This window comes from Salmo trutta, chromosome 30, assembly GCF_901001165.1.
Source record: "Salmo trutta chromosome 30, fSalTru1.1, whole genome shotgun sequence".
NCBI classification, from domain to species: domain Eukaryota; kingdom Metazoa; phylum Chordata; class Actinopteri; order Salmoniformes; family Salmonidae; genus Salmo; species Salmo trutta.
Window position 1 is genome coordinate 17,900,796 of NC_042986.1, and position 22,928 is coordinate 17,923,723.

Genomic DNA, 22,928 nt, shown 5'->3' on the forward strand with positions numbered 1-22,928 from the left:
CACCTCCAATTGACTCAAATGATGTCAATTATCCTATCAGAATCTTCTAAAGCCATGACATCATTTTCTGTAATTTTCCAATCTGTTTAAAGGCACAGTCAACTTAGTGCATGTAAACTTCTGACCCACTGGAATTGTGATACAGTGAATTCTAAGTGAAATAATCTGTCTGTAAACAATTGTTGGAAAAATTACTTGTGTCATGCACAATGTAGATGTCCTAACCAATTCGCAAAAACTACAGTTTGTTAACAAGAAATTGTGGAGTGGTTGAAAAACGAGTTTTAATGACTCCAACCTAAGTGTATGTAAACTTCCGACTTCAACTGTAAAAAAAAGACGATTAATCGTTATCGACTTTTTTGGTCCTGCAATAAATCGGTATCGGTGTTGAACAATCATAGTCGGTCGACCTCTAGTCCAGTTACCACATTCACCAAGTCATATGGGCTCCAAGTCTACTCCCACACGACTACACACACAGAGTCACAGGCTGAATGAAAAAAATGTTGGTAGCACTATTACCGGTAACTGTAGGGAATAACCTACATACTTGACTACTACAAGGGCTCCCGAGTGGTACAGCAGTCTAAGGCACTGCATCTCAGTGCTAGAGGCGTCACTACAGACCCAGGTTCGATTCCAGGCTGTATCACAACCAGCCGTGATTGTGAGTGCCATAGGGAGGCGCAAATAAGAATTTGTTCTTAACTGACTTGCCTAGTTAAATAAAGGTTAAAAAAATAATGAAACAAGGGCAGGGTAATTACATGGGTTTGCCTAGGCCTGTTTCACAGTCGAGTCACTGTTACAAAGGGAAACGCCTGTCCTATATAAGCTAATGTTGGTGTGACCAAACTTCCTTCAAAAACCTTTGTTTAAATCAACAGGGTAGTGTAGACATGAGATCTGTCATCAACAAACGCCAGGCTGCTCCATTTAATCCATCATTAAAATGTCACCAATGCACACAAACAGGGCTGTGGAATCCAGTGGCCACAGAGAGAAACGCTGTCTCACACATTGCTGTAAATGCAGCAACAGCCTCGGCTCTGGGCCCAGCGCCAGCCGAGGACAAAGGGACATTTACTCCCTGAGAACGAGACACATTCCTCAAATGCCCAGCATAGACAAGACTAAACGAGTGAATTAATGTAACGTGTTGTCACGTTCTAAGTACCACAAGCCTCTTGATACCCATGTCTGAGGCTAGCGTGGACCATACACAGTACACACAAACATGTATAATGCCCAGACTGACAGAGAGCCTACTCCCTCAAACAAATGTCATAGAAAAAAAGTAATATTCCATCAGTAACACTAATGACAGAAATAAGCACTCACTAAAGCTGTAGTACTACATATTATTCATACTGTTGTCAGAAATGCTCTGTCCAGTCCTGCTGTGATTTGTACTACACTTGCTCTGCCCTCTTCTACTCCATGATCATGGGCTGCCCGCCCAGAGGTGATTATGGGGTAGATAAACTAAGCGGCCTTGAACCTCTGCTCCTGTGGGGGCAGTGCCAACCAGCTATGCTACTACTCAACCACTGGTTCCACAGATAATGCCAGCCCTAAGTATCTGATACTAGTAGAGAAAAACATGTACCCTGTTCACCCCCAAAAACACTGAGCACTTGGATATCTGATAACATGAGTAGTGAATGCGTCGGTGAATCACACCTTTACTTTGCATTCAAGGATAAACCTGTCTTGCCCAAGCTACTGTATGTTCATACACAAGGCATGAGTTGATTACAGAACTGGAATTTGATCAGCACTAAAGTTGTTTTACAGTCAGTGTTGTTGATTATAACTGATGGGGAGCGGTCTATCATGCACTGATCAAAGGGAAAGGTGTTAGGAGAGTAGGCAAAAGGCTGTTTCTCTGTGGGGCCCATGGGGTTTCTTCTGCTCAGAAAGCACTTAACATCCATAACAGCACTGTCAACATGTTGGGGATCATCACAAGTTGGTGATTTTAGTTAACCTAAACTGGATTGCTTGTTAAAAGCATTGCAGTTAAGGCTCCAGGAAATACTAGCTCTACCAGCACGTGTGAGAGACGTATCTGATATCCAGTAACGGACCGGCAGACAGTTAAAGTAAGACCAGATAAATGACACTGACGTGACCCAGTCTCATTTCACCCTCTGTATTCATCATTTTTACCCGCAGATTTAAAATCAGTTCTGTTCTCTGTAGGGCTGACCCCATTTAGTCGATCGATCGTTTGGTCGATAGGCTTTTGGTCGACCAAGATTTTAGTCGAGCAATAGCAAGACACCATAAAACAACTGTCTGATTCACGCCTGTCTGAGTGGACTAATCCATTGTGGAGGCCGTGGGGATGGCACAGTCCATCACTCTGAGATGTGCTACTGAAATTCTGAGGTTATATTGTCAGAACAACAGTGCAACATTAATAAAAATGCACTTTCTTCCTCATTGGATAGTGGTCGCTATCTGCGGTTCTGAAACACATCAGTGCGCTGTTGAATTGGCGCCTTTTCCTAGACCATGTTGCTATGTGCATAATAGCAAAGTTAATCAGCATAATGGTGTTGAGAACAATGCGGCGGAGGCAGCAGCAGAATGAGATGAAAAAAAACAGCCCTTGCCTTGTCTAAGAAAAGTGAGAGGAAACCAACTTAATTAGGTCTCTTGTTTTAGAATTAATTTACTGTTGTTTACACTGTTCCAAATTGTCCGAAAAACTATAACCCTCCTTTTTCTTGATCTCATTATCATTATCCTCATAATAAGTAATGTCATTATCAGTAGTAGGCTTAGTATAGCAGCCTTGTATAACCACCATTGAGCTGGAAGCCTAAGAGCACATCCTGTTTAGTCTTAAAACCTGTTAGGGATAGGGGGCAGTATTTACACGGCCGGATAAAAAACATACCCGATTTAATCTGGTTATTACTACTGCTCAGAAACTAGAATATGCATATAATTATTGGCTTTGGATAGAAAACACCCTAAAGTTTCTAAAACTGTTTGAATGGTGTCTGTGAGTATAACAGAACTCATATGGCAGGCAAAAACCTGAGAAGATTCTGTACAGGAAGTGCCCTCTCTGACCATTCATTGGGCTTCTCGACTCTCTTTATTGAAAACTTTGCTATAACGTGACACTTCCTACGGCTCCCATAGGCTCTCAGAACCCGGGAAAAAGCTGAATGATGTCTTTGCAGCCCCTGGCTGAAAAACATTAGCGCCTTTGGTAAGTGGTCTATCAGAGTACAATGAGACTGAGGCGCGTGCACGAGGCGACCCCATGTTTTTATTTTCTCTGTCTTTGAACTAAAACACGGTTTCCCGGTCGGAATATTATCGCTTTTTTATGAGAAAAATGGCATAAAAATTGATTTTAAACAGCGGTTGACATGCTTCGAAGTACGGTAATGGAATATTTAGAATTTTTTTGTCACGAAACGCGTCGGGCGCGTCACCCTTCTTTACACTTCGGATAGTGTCTTGAACGCACAAACAAAACAGAGGATATTTGAACATAACTATGGATTATTTTGAACCAAACCAACATTTGTTATTGAAGTAGAAGTCCTGGGAGTGCATTCTGACGAAGAACAGCAAAGGTAATAACATTTTTCTTAAAGTAAATCTGACTTTGGTGAGGGCTAAACTTGCTGGGTGTCTAAATAGCTAGCCCTGTGATGCCGGGCTATCTACTCAGAATATTGCAAAATGTGCTTTCACCGAAAAGCTATTTTAAAATCGGACATAGCGAGTGCATAAAGGAGTTCTGTATCTATTATTCTTAAAATAATTATGTTTTTTGTGAACGTTTATCGTGAGTAATTTAGTAAATTCACCGGAAGTTTGCGGGGGGTATGCTAGTTCTGAACGTCACATGTTAATGTAAAAAGCTGTTTTTTGATATAAATATGAACTTGATTGAACAAAACATGCATGTATTGTATAACATAATGTTCTAGGATTGTCATCTGATGAAGATCATCAAAGGTTAGTGCTGCATTTAGCTGTGGTTCGGGTTTATGGGACATTATATGCTAGCTTGAAAAATGGGTGTCTGATTATTTCTGGCTGGGTACTCTGCTGACATAATCTAATGTTTTGCTTTCGTTGTAAAGCCTTTTTGAAATCGGACAGTGTGGTTAGATTAACGAGAGTCTTGTCTTTAAAATGGTGTAAAATAGTCATATGTTTGAGAAATTGAAGTAATAGCATTTCTAAGGTATTTGAATAACGCGCCACGGGATTCCACTGGCTGTTACGTAGGTGGGACAATTTCGTCCCACCTACCCTAGAGAGGTTAATACCAAAACTAACTTAGGACTATATTTCAATACTTATATAGGCTACTGTGTCAATCAATCATTTATTCAAGTCACCACACAGCATAGGAGTCATTCCTGACTTTAAACGCAATCAAGCATTTTAATTTTAAAATAAAGCATCCCTTGAATAATTAGCATAAACAATAAAACCGTTCCATTTTGGAAATTGCATTCACCAATGAATGTGACTGTTTTTAGTCTTTGCTGTAATAAAGGCTTAACAAAACATTACAACACGCTCTGGTACATTTATTTAGTGTTGAATACATTATCCTTACCTTTTTCTTGAACTCCAGTATTTTCCGCAACTAGTCAAATTTATTCCACACATCTGACTTCCCCTTTACCTCCTGAGCAACCAGTAAACATTCCCATTTCGAGTTTGTCATGTCCTCTGCATCCATTTTGCTGTTATTGTGTTCAGAGTTTGTTATAGCCAATTTATTGATGTGATTATGATATGCTATAGGGCAGGCCCTATTGGTCACGTGCATGCGATGCATACATGTCACGTAAAGAGAGCAAGAGTTGAGGGAACTGGGAATGCGCTTCCTAAACAAATGAGGGATTTCGATAAGAGAACTTTTCGGGTCAGAAATGGCTGTAATTATGTAATTATGTTGCAGCTTCAGCAACACGGACAGCGCGATAAACATGTTCTGTGGTGATCGCTGCAGCAGGGAGGAGAGAGACAATGGGTGCAAGTCAGTGTCACTGTCATTTTTTTAAACACAGAGCAATAAGTCTAAGTTAGTCCGGCACAATCAAATCAATGCAATCCGACTGCCTCTAATCATTTGTGTCTTAATTATTTCATCAAACAGTGTGCTTAAACCATTAGACAAGCTCAGTGCATATGATTGATTTGATTAAAACACATAGGATGTGTCAATATATGGAAAAATACACGTTTGAACATTTCTACCAATCGATTAGTGAAAGAACAGACGACTGACTCTTGGTCAACCAATAATTGTTGTTGGGGACAGCCCTAGTTCTCTGCTCTCTTGGGATGTCAAGTGTCTGGAGATTGCTGTGGGATTTTGACAGTTTAATTACTGTTGGGTTTATTTTTGTGCACTCCTCATCCTGCCAGTTGAGATGTGTGTTAATTATGCAAACTAGCCTCAGCGGGGAGAGATGAGACAGTGCTGATTGTCGTTTTCAAAACCTTGAGGGAACACAGTTCTAAACGCTGCAGATAGAAAAAGCAGCATCTATGTTCTTTCTCTGAACATTCTACAACATGTCTGCCATTGCAACCCATTGAATGGGACCTTGGTGGTCTGGTGACTCCAGAGCTGATTCCTGCATTCCTTCCTGTCTGCAACACTAAACATCCATGCCCTCACTGTGTGTTGGACTAGTGCTGCCTGGGAAACCTTTAATAGGTGCTCCTGTTCCCAATCTGCACAAGGCACAGCCGGGGGTTGGATTAGCCCCAGATTAACAGCATTATAGTGGCAGGGTGACATGCAGACTGGCTGTCTGCTGGAGAACTAGGCTGGTTGCCCAAACCCAGAGGGGACGGAAAGGGCTGATGAGAGAAAGCGGCAGACAAACTGGAGAGGGACTACTACAGCAAGGCAAATCTAGACAGACCAGACAACCTTTTGCTCATGCAAGCACGCGCTTGCACACACACACACACACACACACACACACACACACACACACACACACACACACACACACACACTTCAAACCCCTTTCAACCCCTTGTAATCTTGTGTTCAACACATATCGTAGGATTGGGCGACCCTCTTTTTAGAGCAGTGTGTGTAGTGACCAGCTACACAAGTGGTACACCGTCCCACTTCCTCAGACTGAGCCTTTGAGATTGAATTATGACACCATGGATGCAGGAAATCCTCCTTGTGACCCAATTCTGACAGATTGGTCACTTCAATTGGACAGGGATTCAGATTCAGCCAAACCTAATAGGAGGGGCTTGCAGACTCCCTGGCCGGGATTGCATCATTGTGCTACTTTGATTAATTTTTCTTTAGCACAACCCACCAATGAGTCATTTTACTACTCATACTACTCCACTACTTTATTCTTTAGGTTGATCTGAAATGTACCATATTTCAGGCAATAAAAGTGACTTCTCAAACCACTCACTGACTCACCAATGAGTATGTCTATAGTCAGTGTGGGTGTATAGCCAGCGCATGCAACTCAATGTCTGTGTATTCGTGTGCTAAGCATGTGTTATCCGAAGCCTATGAATGAATGGCCATCTGATCCCAGCCCTACAACAACTTTCAGGCTAAAACTTTGAGTCAGGGATTCTACGCTGGTCCCTGGTACACAGAGCACTGATCAAATCCCCTCTGAAAAGGCCCAGCTGTCTAACTGCAAAGCACTTCAGTGAGCACGGTGCCAGAAGCTGCTCAATTATTGATTGTATATGCAGTACTCTCTAATCAGACTATAAAAGGCCTTTGGCTATAAGGCAATAAAAAGGCAAGCGACAGGGGATTGCTACTGAAATAGCTACTGGCCTTCAACTGACTTCTAAGCAAGATAAACTCCAACGAACATCAGTTGACCTGAGTGATAAATTCATAACAGTATGTTTTGAAATAGTATTGTTAGCAATCCATACCTGCTTAATTTGTGTTTGGCTCACAAATCGTCAGCTATCCATTTGCTTTGACCATAGCAGTAAAACCAAACAAATGCATGCATTATTAAAGCATTTGGCAAGGAGGCAGCTAGATCCTTGGCAAGCATGCGGTGTTACTACTTAACTTACCACACGCAAACCTTTTAACGTGCAACTAAGACGAAGCAGAATAAACAATAACACAAGAATATCAAAATGGTTAAACAAGCTTTTTAGCTAACTTGGCTGGATGATCTAGCAACGGGATCTAACGTTAGCTGGATCATATGATCATCAATGTCATGGTGGGAAAATGTATGACATGGAACATGTCATTGAATTTTACAAGTCTCACTTCAAACTCACCAAAATAGGAATCTAGTTAACTGGTTTGATAATTCAACCAGTGGTTGACAGCGTTGATAGCTAACGTTAGCTAGTTACCCGCTCTATCACGATGGCGTGCTGGCAGTTAGCTGGTTAACAATACGGTTGCTTTCGCTAACATTGGCTAGCTAAACGTGCTAAAGAACAATACAAATGCATTGCTGCTAGCTAGCTAATTTTCGCCACAAACTGTCACGTGCTAATAATAATAGCTCACGTATTAGCGTGACAAATGACTGCTAGTAACGTTAGCAGTGGAATGAAACAAGCATCTGCACGACTCGTGCGATGTAGCTGCCTAGCTACCATTACTAGCAAGCTGGCTAGCTACGTGGTTACCAGAATCAGGGCGATTCATCATCCACGTTAACCAGCTAGGTAACGTTAGCTAGCTAGGCTTACGACGTTTAATACCAATCGGTTCAAAACTCTGTGCAGGCAGGAGTACTTTATAAAATACTGAATCTTACTTTGATAAAGGTGAGTCAATAAATCCGTATTTTCTGTTCATTCATTCATGGTTGTTTTAATAGTGAGAGAGGCATACGCTACGGTGGCATTTGATTGTTCACAACGTACTTTCCTTAAAGAAAGGAATCGAATAGGACACGCCCTTGAAGATGGGGCTTGGAGTCCACTTTTCAAGACAGACCCACTACAACACCATTGGATGTCGATGGTCATCAATCATAGCGTAGACGAACAGGATTGGTTCAGCTAAGTGCGTCACATTTTCCCGACGTTTTGGTATACGATAAGAGGATTTCTAAACGCCCATTGGATAATATCTCTGTCTGTTTTTGTGGGTACGTTTTTCCCCCCGCCCTGGTAGCGTTCGTTCCCGCCTCTAAATGTAAATTTTTAACATTTTTTCGCACAGGCAAGCTTTTCTTGCCCATGGACACCCTCCCATGGACCCCAATCATACTTTAACAAAAAAACACATTTTCACATCTTGTCTTATCATCAGGTGAATGAAAAACTGCCCTGCATTCATAACCAATTGGGAAGATGGTATATTTACCACATATGACTGGGAAAAATCCACTTGAACGTCCCTATGCACACACACTGGACTCTACCCACACATTCACACTGACACCCCAACACACGCACACAATACGTCCATACACACATGCATACTGACGCCAAACACACAACACTGCTACTGTCTATTATCGATCATGTTGCCTAGTCACTTTACCCCGGCCCTACTATATGTAGACAGCTACCTCAATTACTAGTACTCCCTGTATATAGCCATATTATTTTTACTCGTTATTGTTATTCGTTATTCTTTGTGTATTTATTCCTTGTGTCATTATTTGTATGTTTATTTTTTTATCTTTATCTTTGACACTGCGTTGTTGGGGGAAAAAAACCTGTAAGAAAGCATTTCACTGTTAGTCTACACTTGTTATTTACGGAAATGGTATTTCCAACTGGTAATTACTAGTGGAAAACTCATCTATAATCCCTGAGCTCTGAATTCTCCCACATGCTGACCTCTGATGTCACCTACTAAGGAAATGACCTCAACAACAGCATTTTAAGCAGTTAAACGTAACAAAACATTATTTATAAAAAGCAATCTATATATTAATATGTTTTTTTATTACTAAAATTTGTTTACAGGCATAATATCTGTACTTTTAGTTTATGGTTGAAGCAGATTGTTGGCCATTGGCCAATCGGCGTTTCTCAATGAGTTCAAAGCATGTGAATGAATGCATGCATTCAACTGATATTTACGACTTCACAACTGATAATTGCCACCTTCACACTTGGTTAAGAATGCAGCAATATCCAGGGCAGTCAGGCTGCATTTAGGCTGCGCAATTCGGATCTTTTCCCCACTAATTGGTCTTTTGAATAATCACATCAGATATTTTGGCTGCCTGTGTAAAAATATCAGAATTTGTCTGCCTGTGCAGCCATAGACAGGTAGACCAATTCTGATATTTTTTTCACTAATTGGTCTTTTGACCAATCGGTTCTGTGAAAAAGATGTTTGGTCAAAAGACCAACTAGTGGAAAAAAGATCAAAATTGGGCTGGCTGTGTGAGCGCAGCCTCAGTGTTGCTTTCAACTTAGGTAAGACAACCACATTTCACACAGTCATTACAAGTAAAACTTTCCTCAATAAAGCAGCTATCAGCAAAATCAGTGCTTGTAAGAAAATACAAATGTGTGAGAGTGCAAGATACAGTATGTTTGATGGAACATGCTACTTCGATTGGCTGAAAACTATGAGTCAAATTATACACTATGGTCTAATGTTCAGATTGACACTTTGAATTTTCATATTGGGCTATAGCTAAGTCTGTACCCAAAAAATGTAATGGAAACAGCAATAGTCTCTAACATGTCAATTATGGGGTGCCCTGCCCTTGTAAAGGCCTTGTTTCAGCATCTGTTTCAAATACCCAAGATGATTCAGCAAGAGAGCACAAAGCAGGCCTAGCTAGACCAACTTCACTGCCCCTGCTCTAAGCCCACTACAGTCTGCCCTGAGGCAAAGTTCATCTGGACAAGCATCGCTGTTGTGCTCCAAAGAGACTGCATGGCATATTGATTTCCATGCTGATTTCCATGCTGCTCAGACTCTACCCCTATAAACTTTTCACCCCCTGTAAGCTCTGTCTGAGTGCCCCTTTCATAGGCCTTGATGTGGTAACAGACATCAAAGGCCCTGAGCTGAGCCACAGAAATACATCAGATTCAGGAATGTAAACAGAGATTGTTTGGAGGAAACAATTGCAATGAAAAGTAGACCTTGATGTGTTTTTATTCACACTCAACACATGATTGTTGTGCTTTGGGCTTCATGTTTTTGAGGGATCAAATAATGTTTTGATCTGTTCTTATGTTCACAGGCTCCAGCAGTCGACAGACCACTATCTGAGACCACCCACAGCTGCAATGGATGAATTGCTTCATGTCATGTAATTCCTCTAAAACTTTGAAATGGCTTGATATGGAGTGATCATTTGATAAGGATGGCTAGAGAGGAGAAATGTTGTGAAATCACCAGACATCATATGTCCCCTGCTCACTGTCTACTTTCACACTGGGCTGGTAGGCCATTCAGTGCCACCAGCCAGAGACCGAATCTGTCACACCCTGTTTGTGTGTAAGTGCATGCGTTACTGAGTACATACCCTTTACAACGGAAGAAGTACAGTCCCTCACATCCTTCATATTAATTTCCCTTCTGCTGGATTTGAAAATATACATCAATGCATGTGGGAATTTTACATCATAGTCCTTATCTTGCAGATACTAAATTATTCATGAATTGAGCCCAGGGCCCATCCCCTCATACGCCCAGGGCCCTGCCCACCTCCTTCCTGAGCCCAGGGCCCAGCCCACCCCCCCATCCTAAGCATTACAGTACACTCACTGGGGCTGGAGGTGTAGGTGCAGCCGGTGGTGGTGGGTGGAGATGAATCAGAGTCCACTGAGGCGGTGTCCTCATCCTGGGAGCAGCCGGCCTGGATAGCCCGCAGGTAGCTGTGGCTGCGGGAGCGAAAGCACGTCGGTGTGGGCAGGTTCAGAGCCTCCACCGCCTGGGACTCCCCCTCGCAGTACAGCGAGCGCCCGCAGCCCTGCCCACACACCTGAAAGGACACGTGCAGGTTGACACGTTGGGGGCGGGGACTTGGGCGACTGCTAGCCCGCCACCGCCTGTGAGGCGAAAGCAGTGCAAGTCTTGGGTGGCAGGGCATGCTTCTGGAGTAAGGTAGTGGTGTATGGTGAGAGAGTGGGAAGGATCCTGTTTCCCTCAGCTCACAAGAGCCCAATCAAAAGGACTGTTAGATTTACCAAAGAAACTCATGCACTGATTAAGGACAGTGTCACTATCTCCAGAGGAAAATGGGTACAGGAGTTATCATGCACAGTCAAAATTGTACTTAATGAAACGGATTGATCAAAAGTAAGCTAATTCAATAACCATGTTGAAGATATCTCATTATATCAATATTCTGTTTGAGCTTTGCGTTCACTGATACAATACAGTGAGTACACAGATTCCATCTGTGAAATACCACATCAAATGTTTAATCAGTGATGACAAGCCAGCGGCGTCAGATTTCCCTTTCCTCATCCCTGGAGCTAATGCAATCACTGTGACTGAGGCATCAACAACCTCCCACTACAAGCTGTCCACTCTCTCCACATCATAGTCGTAGTGGTTGTGGTGGTGTCTGATTTTGCTCAGCTCAGCGACGCTATTGATCTACAGGACTTGTTTATTTGTGTAGCACATTTACTACAGGCTCTGGCGTTGACAACATGACACTTTTCCACAACAGCAGATTCACCAGCAGAAATATATCATAATACAACTGTATAGACTGGACAGGAAGTAGGTATTGTAGAGAGACCGACCAGCTGAGTCAACTTCACCTGTCCACCCTGCGATAAGGGCTCGTTTCACTGTTCAAACAGTGCCAGAGTGGAGGAGGAGGAACAATGATAGCCTATTACGCCCCAGACTTCTATACCAGGCTGCTGTGATGTTCAAGGTTTTAATGATGTTGGTAGCAGGTGGAGTCCCTGTTTGTTCGTCCTGCTTTTCATTGCAGTGTGAGGAGGATGCTGGTGCCAGAGTTGGCACATGGTCATCATTGTATCCCCCAAGAAAGAAAGGAGATGTAAACAGGGATGCTCAGTATTCAAAATACATTTTTAAACTTCATTCAAATCAAATGATGAAACTTCACACCATTTCATGATATTTACACATTTTTCCTTGATTGCTGCTTATCTGTTATTTGATCCATTAGAATCTTGCAATACTTTTAACCATGGTTTTGGAATGATTATTATCATCTTGAAACCATCTTTATGGTCTATAATTTTAGCACGCAAGCTGATATTGTCTGTACTCCTTTTTCTACCCAATGAAAAGCCTTGATGGAAAGGCATCGATGTGTTACAACCTCTCCTGTATTAGATTTTATGCACAGTTACAGCCATGAACAACAATGCAGATCCTTTGAAGCTTCTTCTCCTGCTAAGACAGCCATTGTAATCCATCAGGTATCAATCCGGATAAAACGCTGCAGTTCATTCATAAAAAAACTTGCTTTTATCCCAAAGAGAGATTTTCTTGTCATCTCCCAAATTCAATTAATCAAATACGATTTGACAATAACAAAAGATTCCTGTAAGAGGTAGAGGGTAATTTAACTGCTGTCATCTGTAATATGATGCTATTTTAACTCCATGAGCATATGTGGCGTCGGGTCTTCCATCTGAAAGGAGTCTGGTGGTCTTGATAAAAACCTAGGCTCATGTCTAAAAATTACTTTCAAACATCATTCCTATTCCTGTCTCTTCTGGCTTACTGAATGTTTAACCAACCAGCGTCTCACCACACACATAATCTGAAATATTCTATCCCTGCCTGCAGTCACAGACAGAGGATTCTGCTGGCTCTGCAATGCACCATGCTGTCAACATCCTATTCATTTCTGGTTGTTGTTTCAGGCTTGAAGCTTGTCCACACTGAAGGTCTTTGCACTGACTGAGGGCATTCTTTATGAATAATTCATTTTATTCAGTAGTACCTACATCTGTCACACTTCTGTTGTATTTGCTGTATGGGGGTATTATTCCCACACACACTGACAGGGCTGTTTTAGACCCTGATGAAGAGTGTCCTGTGTAATAGAGAGAGTGGACTTACATACCTGCCCACTGCTCATCATGCCCCTGCCCAGGGTAGCGTAGCTCTGGTGGAAGTCTTTGCCATCGTCCCAGTGCCGCATGGCCATCGGGGGCTCTCCTGGGCTCACCAAGCAGTCCAGGTTGTCCAGGCTCCGATTGGTGGAGAGCTCTCTCAGGGAGGGGAGACAGCTACAGGGAAAGGGGGGAGAATTAGCTGCTGAAATTACCCCTCAACAGTAAGGAAAATACTTGGATGAAGGGTGGGGAGGAAACGTGACGTCTTGGGTTGATGAGAACTGCTGGTGCTGGAGCATCCATTTTCAGTGGATGCTTTGAACCTTCCCCAAACCTCTTGTGATTTTGTGAGATTAAATACCAGTGAGATGAGAGGATATTGGGGTGTAGCTGGGTATCAAAATGACAGCACAGAGGAAACATTGAGTCGTCAGTAAACATCAAAACAAAATGGAGCAAATTTGAGTTATTTTTTTGCTTTGTAATCATTAATGGAATCTGCTGAGACGAAGATCGTTTCCTCTGTTCTGTTGTCTGTCAAGAAGGCACCTGTTAGTGGGAATGTGTGTGCCGGGGTGAGGGTGGAAGGGGTTTGTATGGGGGATCAGTGGTTTATAATGAGAGACATGACTGGATTGGCTGTGGCTGGGATACTAACACACCACTCGGAGCACTTGGTAATAGATGGGGCGTGGGAAGTGGCACGACACAAAGCACTGGGGTGGTTAGAGAGAAGCGGCAGCAGCGGTGGGCATGTGTGAGTGGAGGGCCGTGCTGCCCCCCTCCATAAGACACTGACCTGGCCAAATGCTGCATTGAGCATGCACTCTGTAGCGGAGACCACAGTACCCCATTATCCTTCAGCATGAGAGCGTAGCAGCGAGGCCTGCCGGTTTGGGTGGTGGGGAACATGACAAAACATTTCACCTTTTTGACCTCAAATGGAAACTTTTGGTTACCTGTTGCTGGTAGGTGATTTCCTTTTCCTATAAATGAACATCCCCTAAGAACATGTTAAGCTGATATGTACTCCTAATGAACAAGGGTCTGTTGCAGCCTGCAGGTTTTATCTTGCATATACTGTAGAAACTGTTCCACATCAGTGTCAGGATTCTGCCCCCTGCTGTCCATTTGTGGTAGCCACTTTATTTGAATTGTATTGTTATATTCAACTCTCTTTTAGAGCCGGCAGGTTTCCATGCAGGGTGTCTGTAGCTACATCTCTATAAAATAATACGTTCCCTCGGATATCCCATGTTATCTGTTCTGTCATGACATAGATTGATAAGGAGAAACAAACCCCTCAGCCGAGACATATCTAAACAGTATTAACTACAGTATGATCTACATGCATATTTCCTCCTGAGGCTGTTTCACTCACTTGTGCAGAGGTGGTGGAGGCTGCTGCTCGCTCAGGGACTGATGGGTGGCCTTCAAGTAGCTCTGGCGGCGGGCAGCTGTTTTGGGTGAGGGTTTGGGGCTTCCCTCCGACTCCTCGCTGTCGTGGTCCACGTCCCCCATGGCCTTGACGTAGCTGCCACTACGCATTCTCCGGCAGGGGATCTCCAGACCCCCGGGCCGGCCCCGGCCCCCCAGCGTAGCGCTCCAGTCCCCCAGGGGAATCTATAGACAGCATGGGGCCACAATGAGTCACCAAACTTTCAACTCCACTTTATCAGACAGTCTTTCAACTAGCTTAATGAGAGAAACCTTGAATGGGTCATTTCATGTGAATGTACTGTGTGTGTATTTGAAATGAAAGTATTTGAATAATGGGATTATAGACTGTAAATGTCAAGATGCAGTAGTTAGAAAGGGATTCAAATGAATTAGGTTTTAAAACAAATCTCCTAATTTCAGGGAACAGTAAAGCTGTGAGGGGAACTAGGGGGTGCAGTGGATGCTAATGCCTGCATAATACTCACTTGGCCTCCTACCTGGAGGTACTGACAGGTCAGGTCCTGGTGACACGACTTGGTTTTGAGCAGCGTCCTGTTAACTGTGGCTGAGCCCTTCTGGAGCACCTGCCTGGCCTGGTTGAGGGTCAGTGTGGACCAGGAGCCTCTCTTCACCAGGGTGCTCTCCCTGCCGCCTCCTCCCACCAGCTCCCCTCCCCTGGTCCCTGCCAGCGCTTGCGGGCAGGCCAGGTACTTGAGGTCGCTGCTGCTCTTGGAGGCCTTGAGTGTGTGAGCAGAGATGGTGTTGTAGCCCTGTGGGAGGTGCCTTGGAGGGGCCTGGCTGTCCGACACCGCCCTGCCTAACGTCATCATGCTAAGTGGGTTACGGTAGCCCACGGCGATAGTGCCAGCTTTGGTGGTGGTGTCACTCTCCAGGGCATTGTCTGAGCTCCAGAGTCCCAGTGCATTCGGCCTGCTAGGTTGCTGCTTCAGCGTCTCAGTCTTAGCCCTGTCTTTACTCTTACTCCTGCGGGTCTGCCTGGTCCCCTCCTCACCTCCCCCTGTAGTGCTGTTCATGTTGCCCTTGACCACCGAGCCCTCCAGGGACTGGGACTTGTTGAAGAGCTTCTGGACAGAGTGCATGATGTGACGGATGCGTCCGGGACTCTCGCTGCGCTGCTTGGCCACCCTACCCCGGTGGAACTGGAGGGTACTGAAGCCATCCCTTTGCAGAGGTAGGTGCTTCTCCAGCTGGTCCAACAGGTTAGATGGCAGTCGGTTCATCTTGGCCGCTGCTGCAGAGGAGATGGTAACTGATCCACTGGTGATCATGGGAGCCCCTCTAAGACCCAGGCCCATGGACATGGAGGTGGACAGGGTGCCCGCCCGGCTGCCCACAGGCCCACCTCCGGCAGGGACCATGTAGCCCTGGGAGTAGTCCGGGGAGTAGTCAGCCTGCTCTTGTTGGGAGGTGAAGTGGAGGCGGGGGAAGGTGCTGCTGTTGGACATCTGGTTGAGGGGCAGCAGGCACTCCGAAGGCAGGGATTGGGGGTTGGGGCCCTGGTAGAGTTGGTGGGGGTCCAGGGTGCCGTAGTGGTTCATGGTGGGGCTCAGAAGGAAGGGGCCGTGGGCGTCAGAGGTCAAGGGGTACAGGGGCTTCTTTGGGGCCCCCGATGGCTCACAGGAGTCCGACAGGTGACGGCTGCGATTGGCTCCTAACCCTTTCATGGTTGTCACAGCGCAGGTCTGCTGCTGCCCTTAGAACATATCTCCAACTGGGGCGCGTTTACAGCCCTGGAGGGCTCATCCTGGAACAGAGAGGAATATGATATCTTTTAGAACATACAGTATGAGAAAGAGGAGGCGATAGTTAACGTAAGAGTTTGAGTCAGTGGGCTGATAAGAGTTTTATTGCTTCTCATTAAAATTGATTAAATTGAGATGTTTTGTCACTGGCCTACACACAAAGCCCCCATAATGTCAAATTGGAATTATGTTTTTTGTTGTTGTTTTTTTGGACAAATTAATACAAAATGAAAAGTTGAAATGTGTTGAGTCAATAAGTATTCAACCCCATTTTTATGGCAAGCCTCAGGAGTAGAATTGTGCTTAACAAGTCACATAAGTTGCATGGACTCAGTCTGTGTGCAATAATAGTGTTTAACATGATTTTGAATGACTACCTCATCTCTGTACCTTCATAAAATACAATTATCTATAAGGTAAGAAAAACTGGTTCAGTGTGCTTTCCACCAAACAATAACCTAAAACAGAGAGGGATGCTATGTTACTTAGCTGGCTATGGCTATTCAACACTGGAACTCTTCCAAGTCAAGGTAAGCATTTGGTTGTATTAATTTATTGCCACCGTAACTGCTAAACTGCTTGCTAACTGTACTGCATGATTGTAGTGGGTTTACTAATGCGTTAGTTCTATTAGCTATGTTGTTGACTTGACATTAGCTAATATGGTGACAATGATGTAGACTGTGTGTAATGATATGAAGGTTTGGCTTGGAAAGGTTATTTCGCCTGGTCACTGACTGCTGATGTGTTGTGCACTGAAGTCCACAAGCGAAGAGAAAAGGTAAGATGCGCGTAGATGCAAGAAGGAATTATACAACGATCTGGCTGCTATGAAAGTGAACTGTTTGCGTGTGATCAGGGGTGTATTCATTCCGCTGATTCTGTTGAAAAACATAAACATAACTGAATTTCTCCAATATAAACTCTCCTTTGCAACTGTTGGACTAATGATTACACCCTAGATGAGCTAAATGCAGGCAAGATTGTGCAAGGTGGTATTGAATGTGTCAATGTCTGTCACCTTGATTACTCAAATTTTTCTCGACCTGTGCACCTATGATGTAAACTTTCATTCATAGGCTAGGTTGCCGCAATCTCATGTTGGTTACAGGGAAAATTTTAGTATCATGTAGTAAGTAGCCTAAACCTATCGCTGTTACATTGAGCTGGGTGAATGGAATATGAATGACAGTCATCCAATATCCTGTAATAGAAATAAGGCCATGCTCATAAAACATTTTTTGTCCTCCCTCATCTTAAACGGCACCGACCGCCACTGGTACTGACTCAGGGGAATGAATACTTATCTAATAAAGGCATATTTGTGCTTTATTTTTCAATATATCTTTTACAAATGCTAGAATATTTCTTCCACTTTGACAGTACAGTTTTGTGTAGATCGTTGACAAAAAAAACAATTCAATCCATCTTAATTCCACCTTGTAACACAACAAAATGTGGAAAAAGTCAAGGAGTGTGAATACTTTCTGAAGGCACTTTAAGCAAATGAACACAGAGTTGGAGCTCATTAAGTATTTTCAATGTGTCCTTAGATCTTTTAAGTGCTGTTGTGAAGCACTAACTAAAATACATTGTGTGTCACACAGCACTTCTACAGCGATGTTATTGATATAGCTAGACCAAACTGCACTGCAAAAGACAGAGGAGTCGCCCTCTACCAGCAGATGAAGGGGACCATAACTTATCTTCTCCTGTAACACACATCACCATGTCAGCACGGTTTTCCAACTAACCACCAGGGGGAGCTACAGAACAGACCAACGGCATACAGGCTAGGCCAGAGATTTGAAAGCATCAGTGCTTCCCAACTGAGCTCAGGGTGTAGAATTATTTAGTACACACTGGTATATGCTCTGCTCATCAAAATGACATGATTCTCTTTATATGACTAAATGAAGTGAGAAATGTAAATTGACCATCTGTGCTTAATCTTGTATGTCTTTTAAAGGTCACTGCATATTAAAGCACCAAATGACTGTCTGACTGAACTTTAAAGGCTATTAACTTATGATTTTATTAAGGTTATTTAGCAATGCAAATATAAACTGTGCATTTTACTGCAGAGAATGCAACCCTGTCTTCCACTGTGTAGGCTGTCTGCCCAGATGTACTGGGTTTGGTGCATAGGCCTCTGCTGCAACAATCACCTTGTACTAATTTAAGGTAAACTACAAGTAGAATCAGACACTCACAGAGGTTAAGATGGGGAATAGAACAAACACCGACGTAAGGCAGACACAGGTTGTCACCCCATTGAAGTACTTCAAAGCTATTACAGTGTCTCAAATGGGGACGAACAGAGGAGCAGATGTGATATTCTGTATCCTGACCTCAGTCATCTCTCCTGGCTGTCGTAACCTGACCATAGACAGAGGTGATAGTAGAGCGCTCAGGGAATCAGGGATTAGTGTAAAGCAGAGCTGATGGATCCTCTCTCTCTGCTGGTTGGCTGTTGTGACATCACCTCTCTGAGACAGGAGACAGGGGGTCCAACAGCGCTGATGAATGATGGCCATATTCTCCTGCCATGGAATTGTCTGTCAATACGGATAGCGGTTTCCACAGCAACAGTCAGTGCTGGCTAGGCTAGTCAGTCTAGACAAGTCTGTCTGTTTATTGGTTCTCTCTTCCTGATGCCTCTGATGTCACAGATCTACCTGGCAAACAAGGCTCTGGCATAATGACTCACGCGCATGCAGCTGGAAGCCTAAATCATGCTGAGGAAATTGATGATGGAACTGTTTTGTGGGCACAGGAAAACTAGTTGTAGCCTGAGCTTTTGGTGTCATTTTTTTCTAGTAGCTCAGATTAACCTGCTCATTCTGAAAGACATGTAAACATGGCATTAAAAAGTATAAAAATACCATATTTATGAGAGATTAATGCTTATCAAGCAAGCTGCTGCATAGAGGAGTAGTAACCCACTGGGCACAGACATCAATTCAACGTCTATTCCAAGTTAGTTCAGCGTAATTTCATTGAAATTATGTGGAAACGTTGATTCAACCAGTGTGTGCCCAGTGGGAATTGTGTCATTGAACACAGCTTCACTGCACGGTCATTCAGCATCTCCCTCTGACAGCACAGTTGGAAATCCTGCCTGGGAGTTGAGCATGTACCGCTCACATTTAATTACCACAACATTAGTTTGGGGTTTGTTTCCTTTATCTAACCTCATACACCCCCTCTGCTGTATGAGAGCTCTCACTTATCTCAGTCTGTCTCTTTGCTGAAACAGAACAACGCCTAGACAAATACAGCCGGCTTCACAGCAATATACTGTAGGCTGCTGTAATTCATCTGCCTTAGCCACGCGGACGCACAGGCACACACACGTACACACACGTACACACACACACACACACACACACACACACACACACACACACACACACACACACACACACACACACACACACACACACACACTGTGTGAATGCATGTGCAGACCCACACAAGCATGTGCACGCACGCACACACACATATCACAGCACTCTAGGCTCTATGTAAAGATGGTGAGAAGTGCTGCAGCCCCGTGCATCTCCGTCCCAGGGTCAGGCTGGCTGTGTATGGAACCTGGACCACAGGCGCAGAGATAATTATCAAGTAGACGGAAGATCCCACTGGGCTCAGGCTGCTTTAAATGCCCATCACCAGTTCTCACACACAGTGGGGAAGCACAGGCTTAGCGTAAGTGTCATGGGAGCTGTGGCCTGCCTGCAACGGTAAAAGAGATGTAACTTCCCCTGAGTGACAGGACTGCTGGGTCTATTTCAGCAGCAAGCTGTTCACCTGTGTGTGTGTGTGTGTGTGTGTGTGTGTGTGTGTGTGTGTGTGTGTGCATATGTAAACATGTATATTTGTTAGTGTACTACGTGAACTGCTTGTGTGTGAGGAGGAAAATGATTGGTAGGGGGAGTATCACTATTCAGTCGGTATACAGCCCTATGTAGCCCTATTCATTGGTGCGGTTTCCAATGATGAGTAGAGCACAGAGACAGCACCAAGCCTAATCAGCAGCCTTCAACCCACACCTGGCTGACATTTACTTTTGTTAGTGGACCCCCAGTGTCAACCACGGTTTTTACCATTCTACCCTGAGAGAACATCACACTTCTGCTTATGTCTACCTTCTATGGTGCCATGACAAGAGTTTGAACATGACAAGAGTTTGAACATGACAAGAGTTTGAACATGACAAGAGTTTGAACTAAGCTTCTACATGCTGTAGTACTATGCGGCATCAGTGGATACACCTGAGAATGTAATATTTTCTCTTGGTGTATAACATGGAGTCGATGCATTGTGTAATGGTTCATTTATGGCTGTTTGGAGACTGAAATTCAGCAGGTTTGTGAACTACTAGTGTGTGTTGTAAACCAAGGGCATAACAAATTGATATGATGTACTATAGAAAAGCATTCAGACATGATATTACTACTGTGCAGTGTGCTCCCACATCATCTACAGAGACATATGAAATCAAAGAGACAGAGATCTCTTTTTATTCACATTCCTGCATATAGCCTAGCACTGTTTGAAGATCGACATTGACTCAACGTCCTCGATAATTATTTAACCAGGTCAAATGTAATTGACTTAAATGTAAATGTAAATGTAAAGTGACAGTTCAATCAGAGGGGCCTTTGATGGTCTGCCCACCACCATCTCTGACAGAATCACGTTGCACACCTGTCACTGATCAGGATATTCATTATTATTATTTACTCTTTGATGAAAAATTATAATCTGGTAGAAATGTAGTCCATAGGAATTGATATGGATTCCAACATTGCAATTTTGGAGTCTAATGTTTACGAGGCAGAGGCACACAACATTTAAAATGATTTCCTTTGTCCAAAAGATTCTAACTCTGACCACTGAATTTTAAGTGACTTTAGTCCTTCAGCAGGCTGAGAATAGTGTGACTGTTACTAATCATAGACAGACAGCGCATGGAGGAGATTATTTTAAGAAAAGGCCACACGTACACATTTAAACACGCATTGACGCATACACACACACACACACAAACACTGTCTTTTCAAACCCAATCTGAGCCTGATCACTACACAATTCAAGCTTTGCAGCAAACAACATATATTCTGTAAAGGCTTAGTTTGGAAGTACATTTTTTGTTGACTGCCTCTCTGCGTGGCATTAAAGAGCTTTAATATGCATCACACTGAGTTCATTAGGCGCAAATAAGATGAGAGAGCGGGAACAGGTTGGCGAAAAATGAACAAACTTAGCGTAGGACTTCTTTGATGAAGCGTCTGATCTGAGGAGTACAAAAGAGTCAGAGTGGGTTTATTCTTCCAGCAGCAGAGCAGCCTGCTTAGGTTAGCTCTGTAAAATAGGCACGCTAACTAGGCCTATTAGTGAGACGCTAATAAAAGGTAGGCGCTAAACAACAGAACCATTTCTTCAGGGTTAGCAGACTGCTAACTGGCCATTGGACTGGTTTTGACTGTGTGGAGACTCTGCTCTCCTTGGAGTTCTTATTGGGTCCTTACATCTCGTGACAGACTAAAAGGACCATGGGATTTTTTATCTTATTAATTATTCTGAAGATTTAATCTTGCTCTGGTTTTCAAGTTTTATTCAAGTTCATACAGTACACAGCTCAATCAACACAAATCCTTTCAAAGCAGTATATTTGTCTAAAGGGAACTTTATTTTCCAGACCTGAACCTGTCAGCCAGTGGAGACTGGCTACCCAGCCAAACCCCACTGTGTTGTGCCACTAACCAGGCCTTTAATGAATTTGCTCAGTGGCAGTGCACTTCCCTTTCAGCCTTTGGTGAGGACAGAGGTATTGATCCAGCAACAGTCTTTGTTCAGAGGTGAATATACAGCTGCCTGCTGGGCATCGCCTTTAGAAAACACTCCCAAAATAATCACCTCCCTTTCTCTTTCCTTCTCTCACTCTTATCCGCTCCCTCTCACTCAGACCTTGGCTTCAAGTTTGTATATAAATCACACAAATACTTTGGAATTGTGTCACGTGTGGTCTAATGGATTGTGATTGTGTGGTCTAATTGTTGTTTATGTCGAGTGAATCAGTAATTTATTGTAAGGCGATTCCTGGCCAAGGTTTGGGTCTCAAAGATAGCAAATCAGAAGGATTAACAAATTCACACATTAATATATTAACACATTCACATTTCACTTCAAAATCCATAATCCTTCCAAAATTAACTAAACCCCTATTCACACAGGATTGACACTTTACATACGAGCACACACGCCATTAGTCCCATTGTTAGGCAAGTAGCTCCCAGTCACTTGTTTCTGTAAAAACGTTATGTCACAACTGCCTCCTTTTGTTAGAGCCAGTCCCAGATGTATGCCCTGGGACTGGCAGAGACCCAGATAAGGCTAAGGATGACAGGGCTAATAAGAGGCGAACCATTAGCATTGTGTTCTTTATTCAAGAGCCCCATTTCTAGCTCAGATATAATTATGGTTAGAAAAGGACGAATCTGAGACTGAAGTTGTAGTCAAATCTTGCTTGTTTATCTTCCACAGAGTCTGCATTATTTGATACAAGAAAAAAAATAAGCTAGCCTCTTTCTGTTTGTGTGTCACTGAATGGGCCGTGGGGAGGGTCGCTGGCTGCTGCTGGTGATGGAAATGGCACATAACGACACTGAGTTATATAACAACATCCCGTTTCCACCCTCA

General features: G+C 43.5%; 1 protein-coding gene across 5 annotated transcripts in view; it reads right to left on the reverse strand.

Annotated features, from left to right (window-relative positions):
- Positions 1 to 22,928, reverse strand: part of LOC115168151 (disks large-associated protein 4-like) — a 151,251-nt gene that overhangs the window by 13,089 nt on the left and 115,234 nt on the right. For 4 of the 5 annotated variants that reach the window (XM_029723148.1, XM_029723145.1, XM_029723144.1 and 1 more), the window contains 4 exons: positions 14,943 to 16,222; positions 14,399 to 14,640; positions 13,026 to 13,191; positions 10,730 to 10,946 (listed from right to left, as the gene is read on the reverse strand). In XM_029723148.1, the coding sequence (XP_029579008.1) occupies positions 10,730 to 10,946; positions 13,026 to 13,191; positions 14,399 to 14,640; positions 14,943 to 16,142 (1,825 nt within the window). In that variant the 5' untranslated portion in view covers positions 16,143 to 16,222. The remainder of the gene's footprint in view (positions 1 to 10,729; positions 10,947 to 13,025; positions 13,192 to 14,398; positions 14,641 to 14,942; positions 16,223 to 22,928) is intronic. The other variant, XM_029723146.1, reaches the window with a different exon arrangement.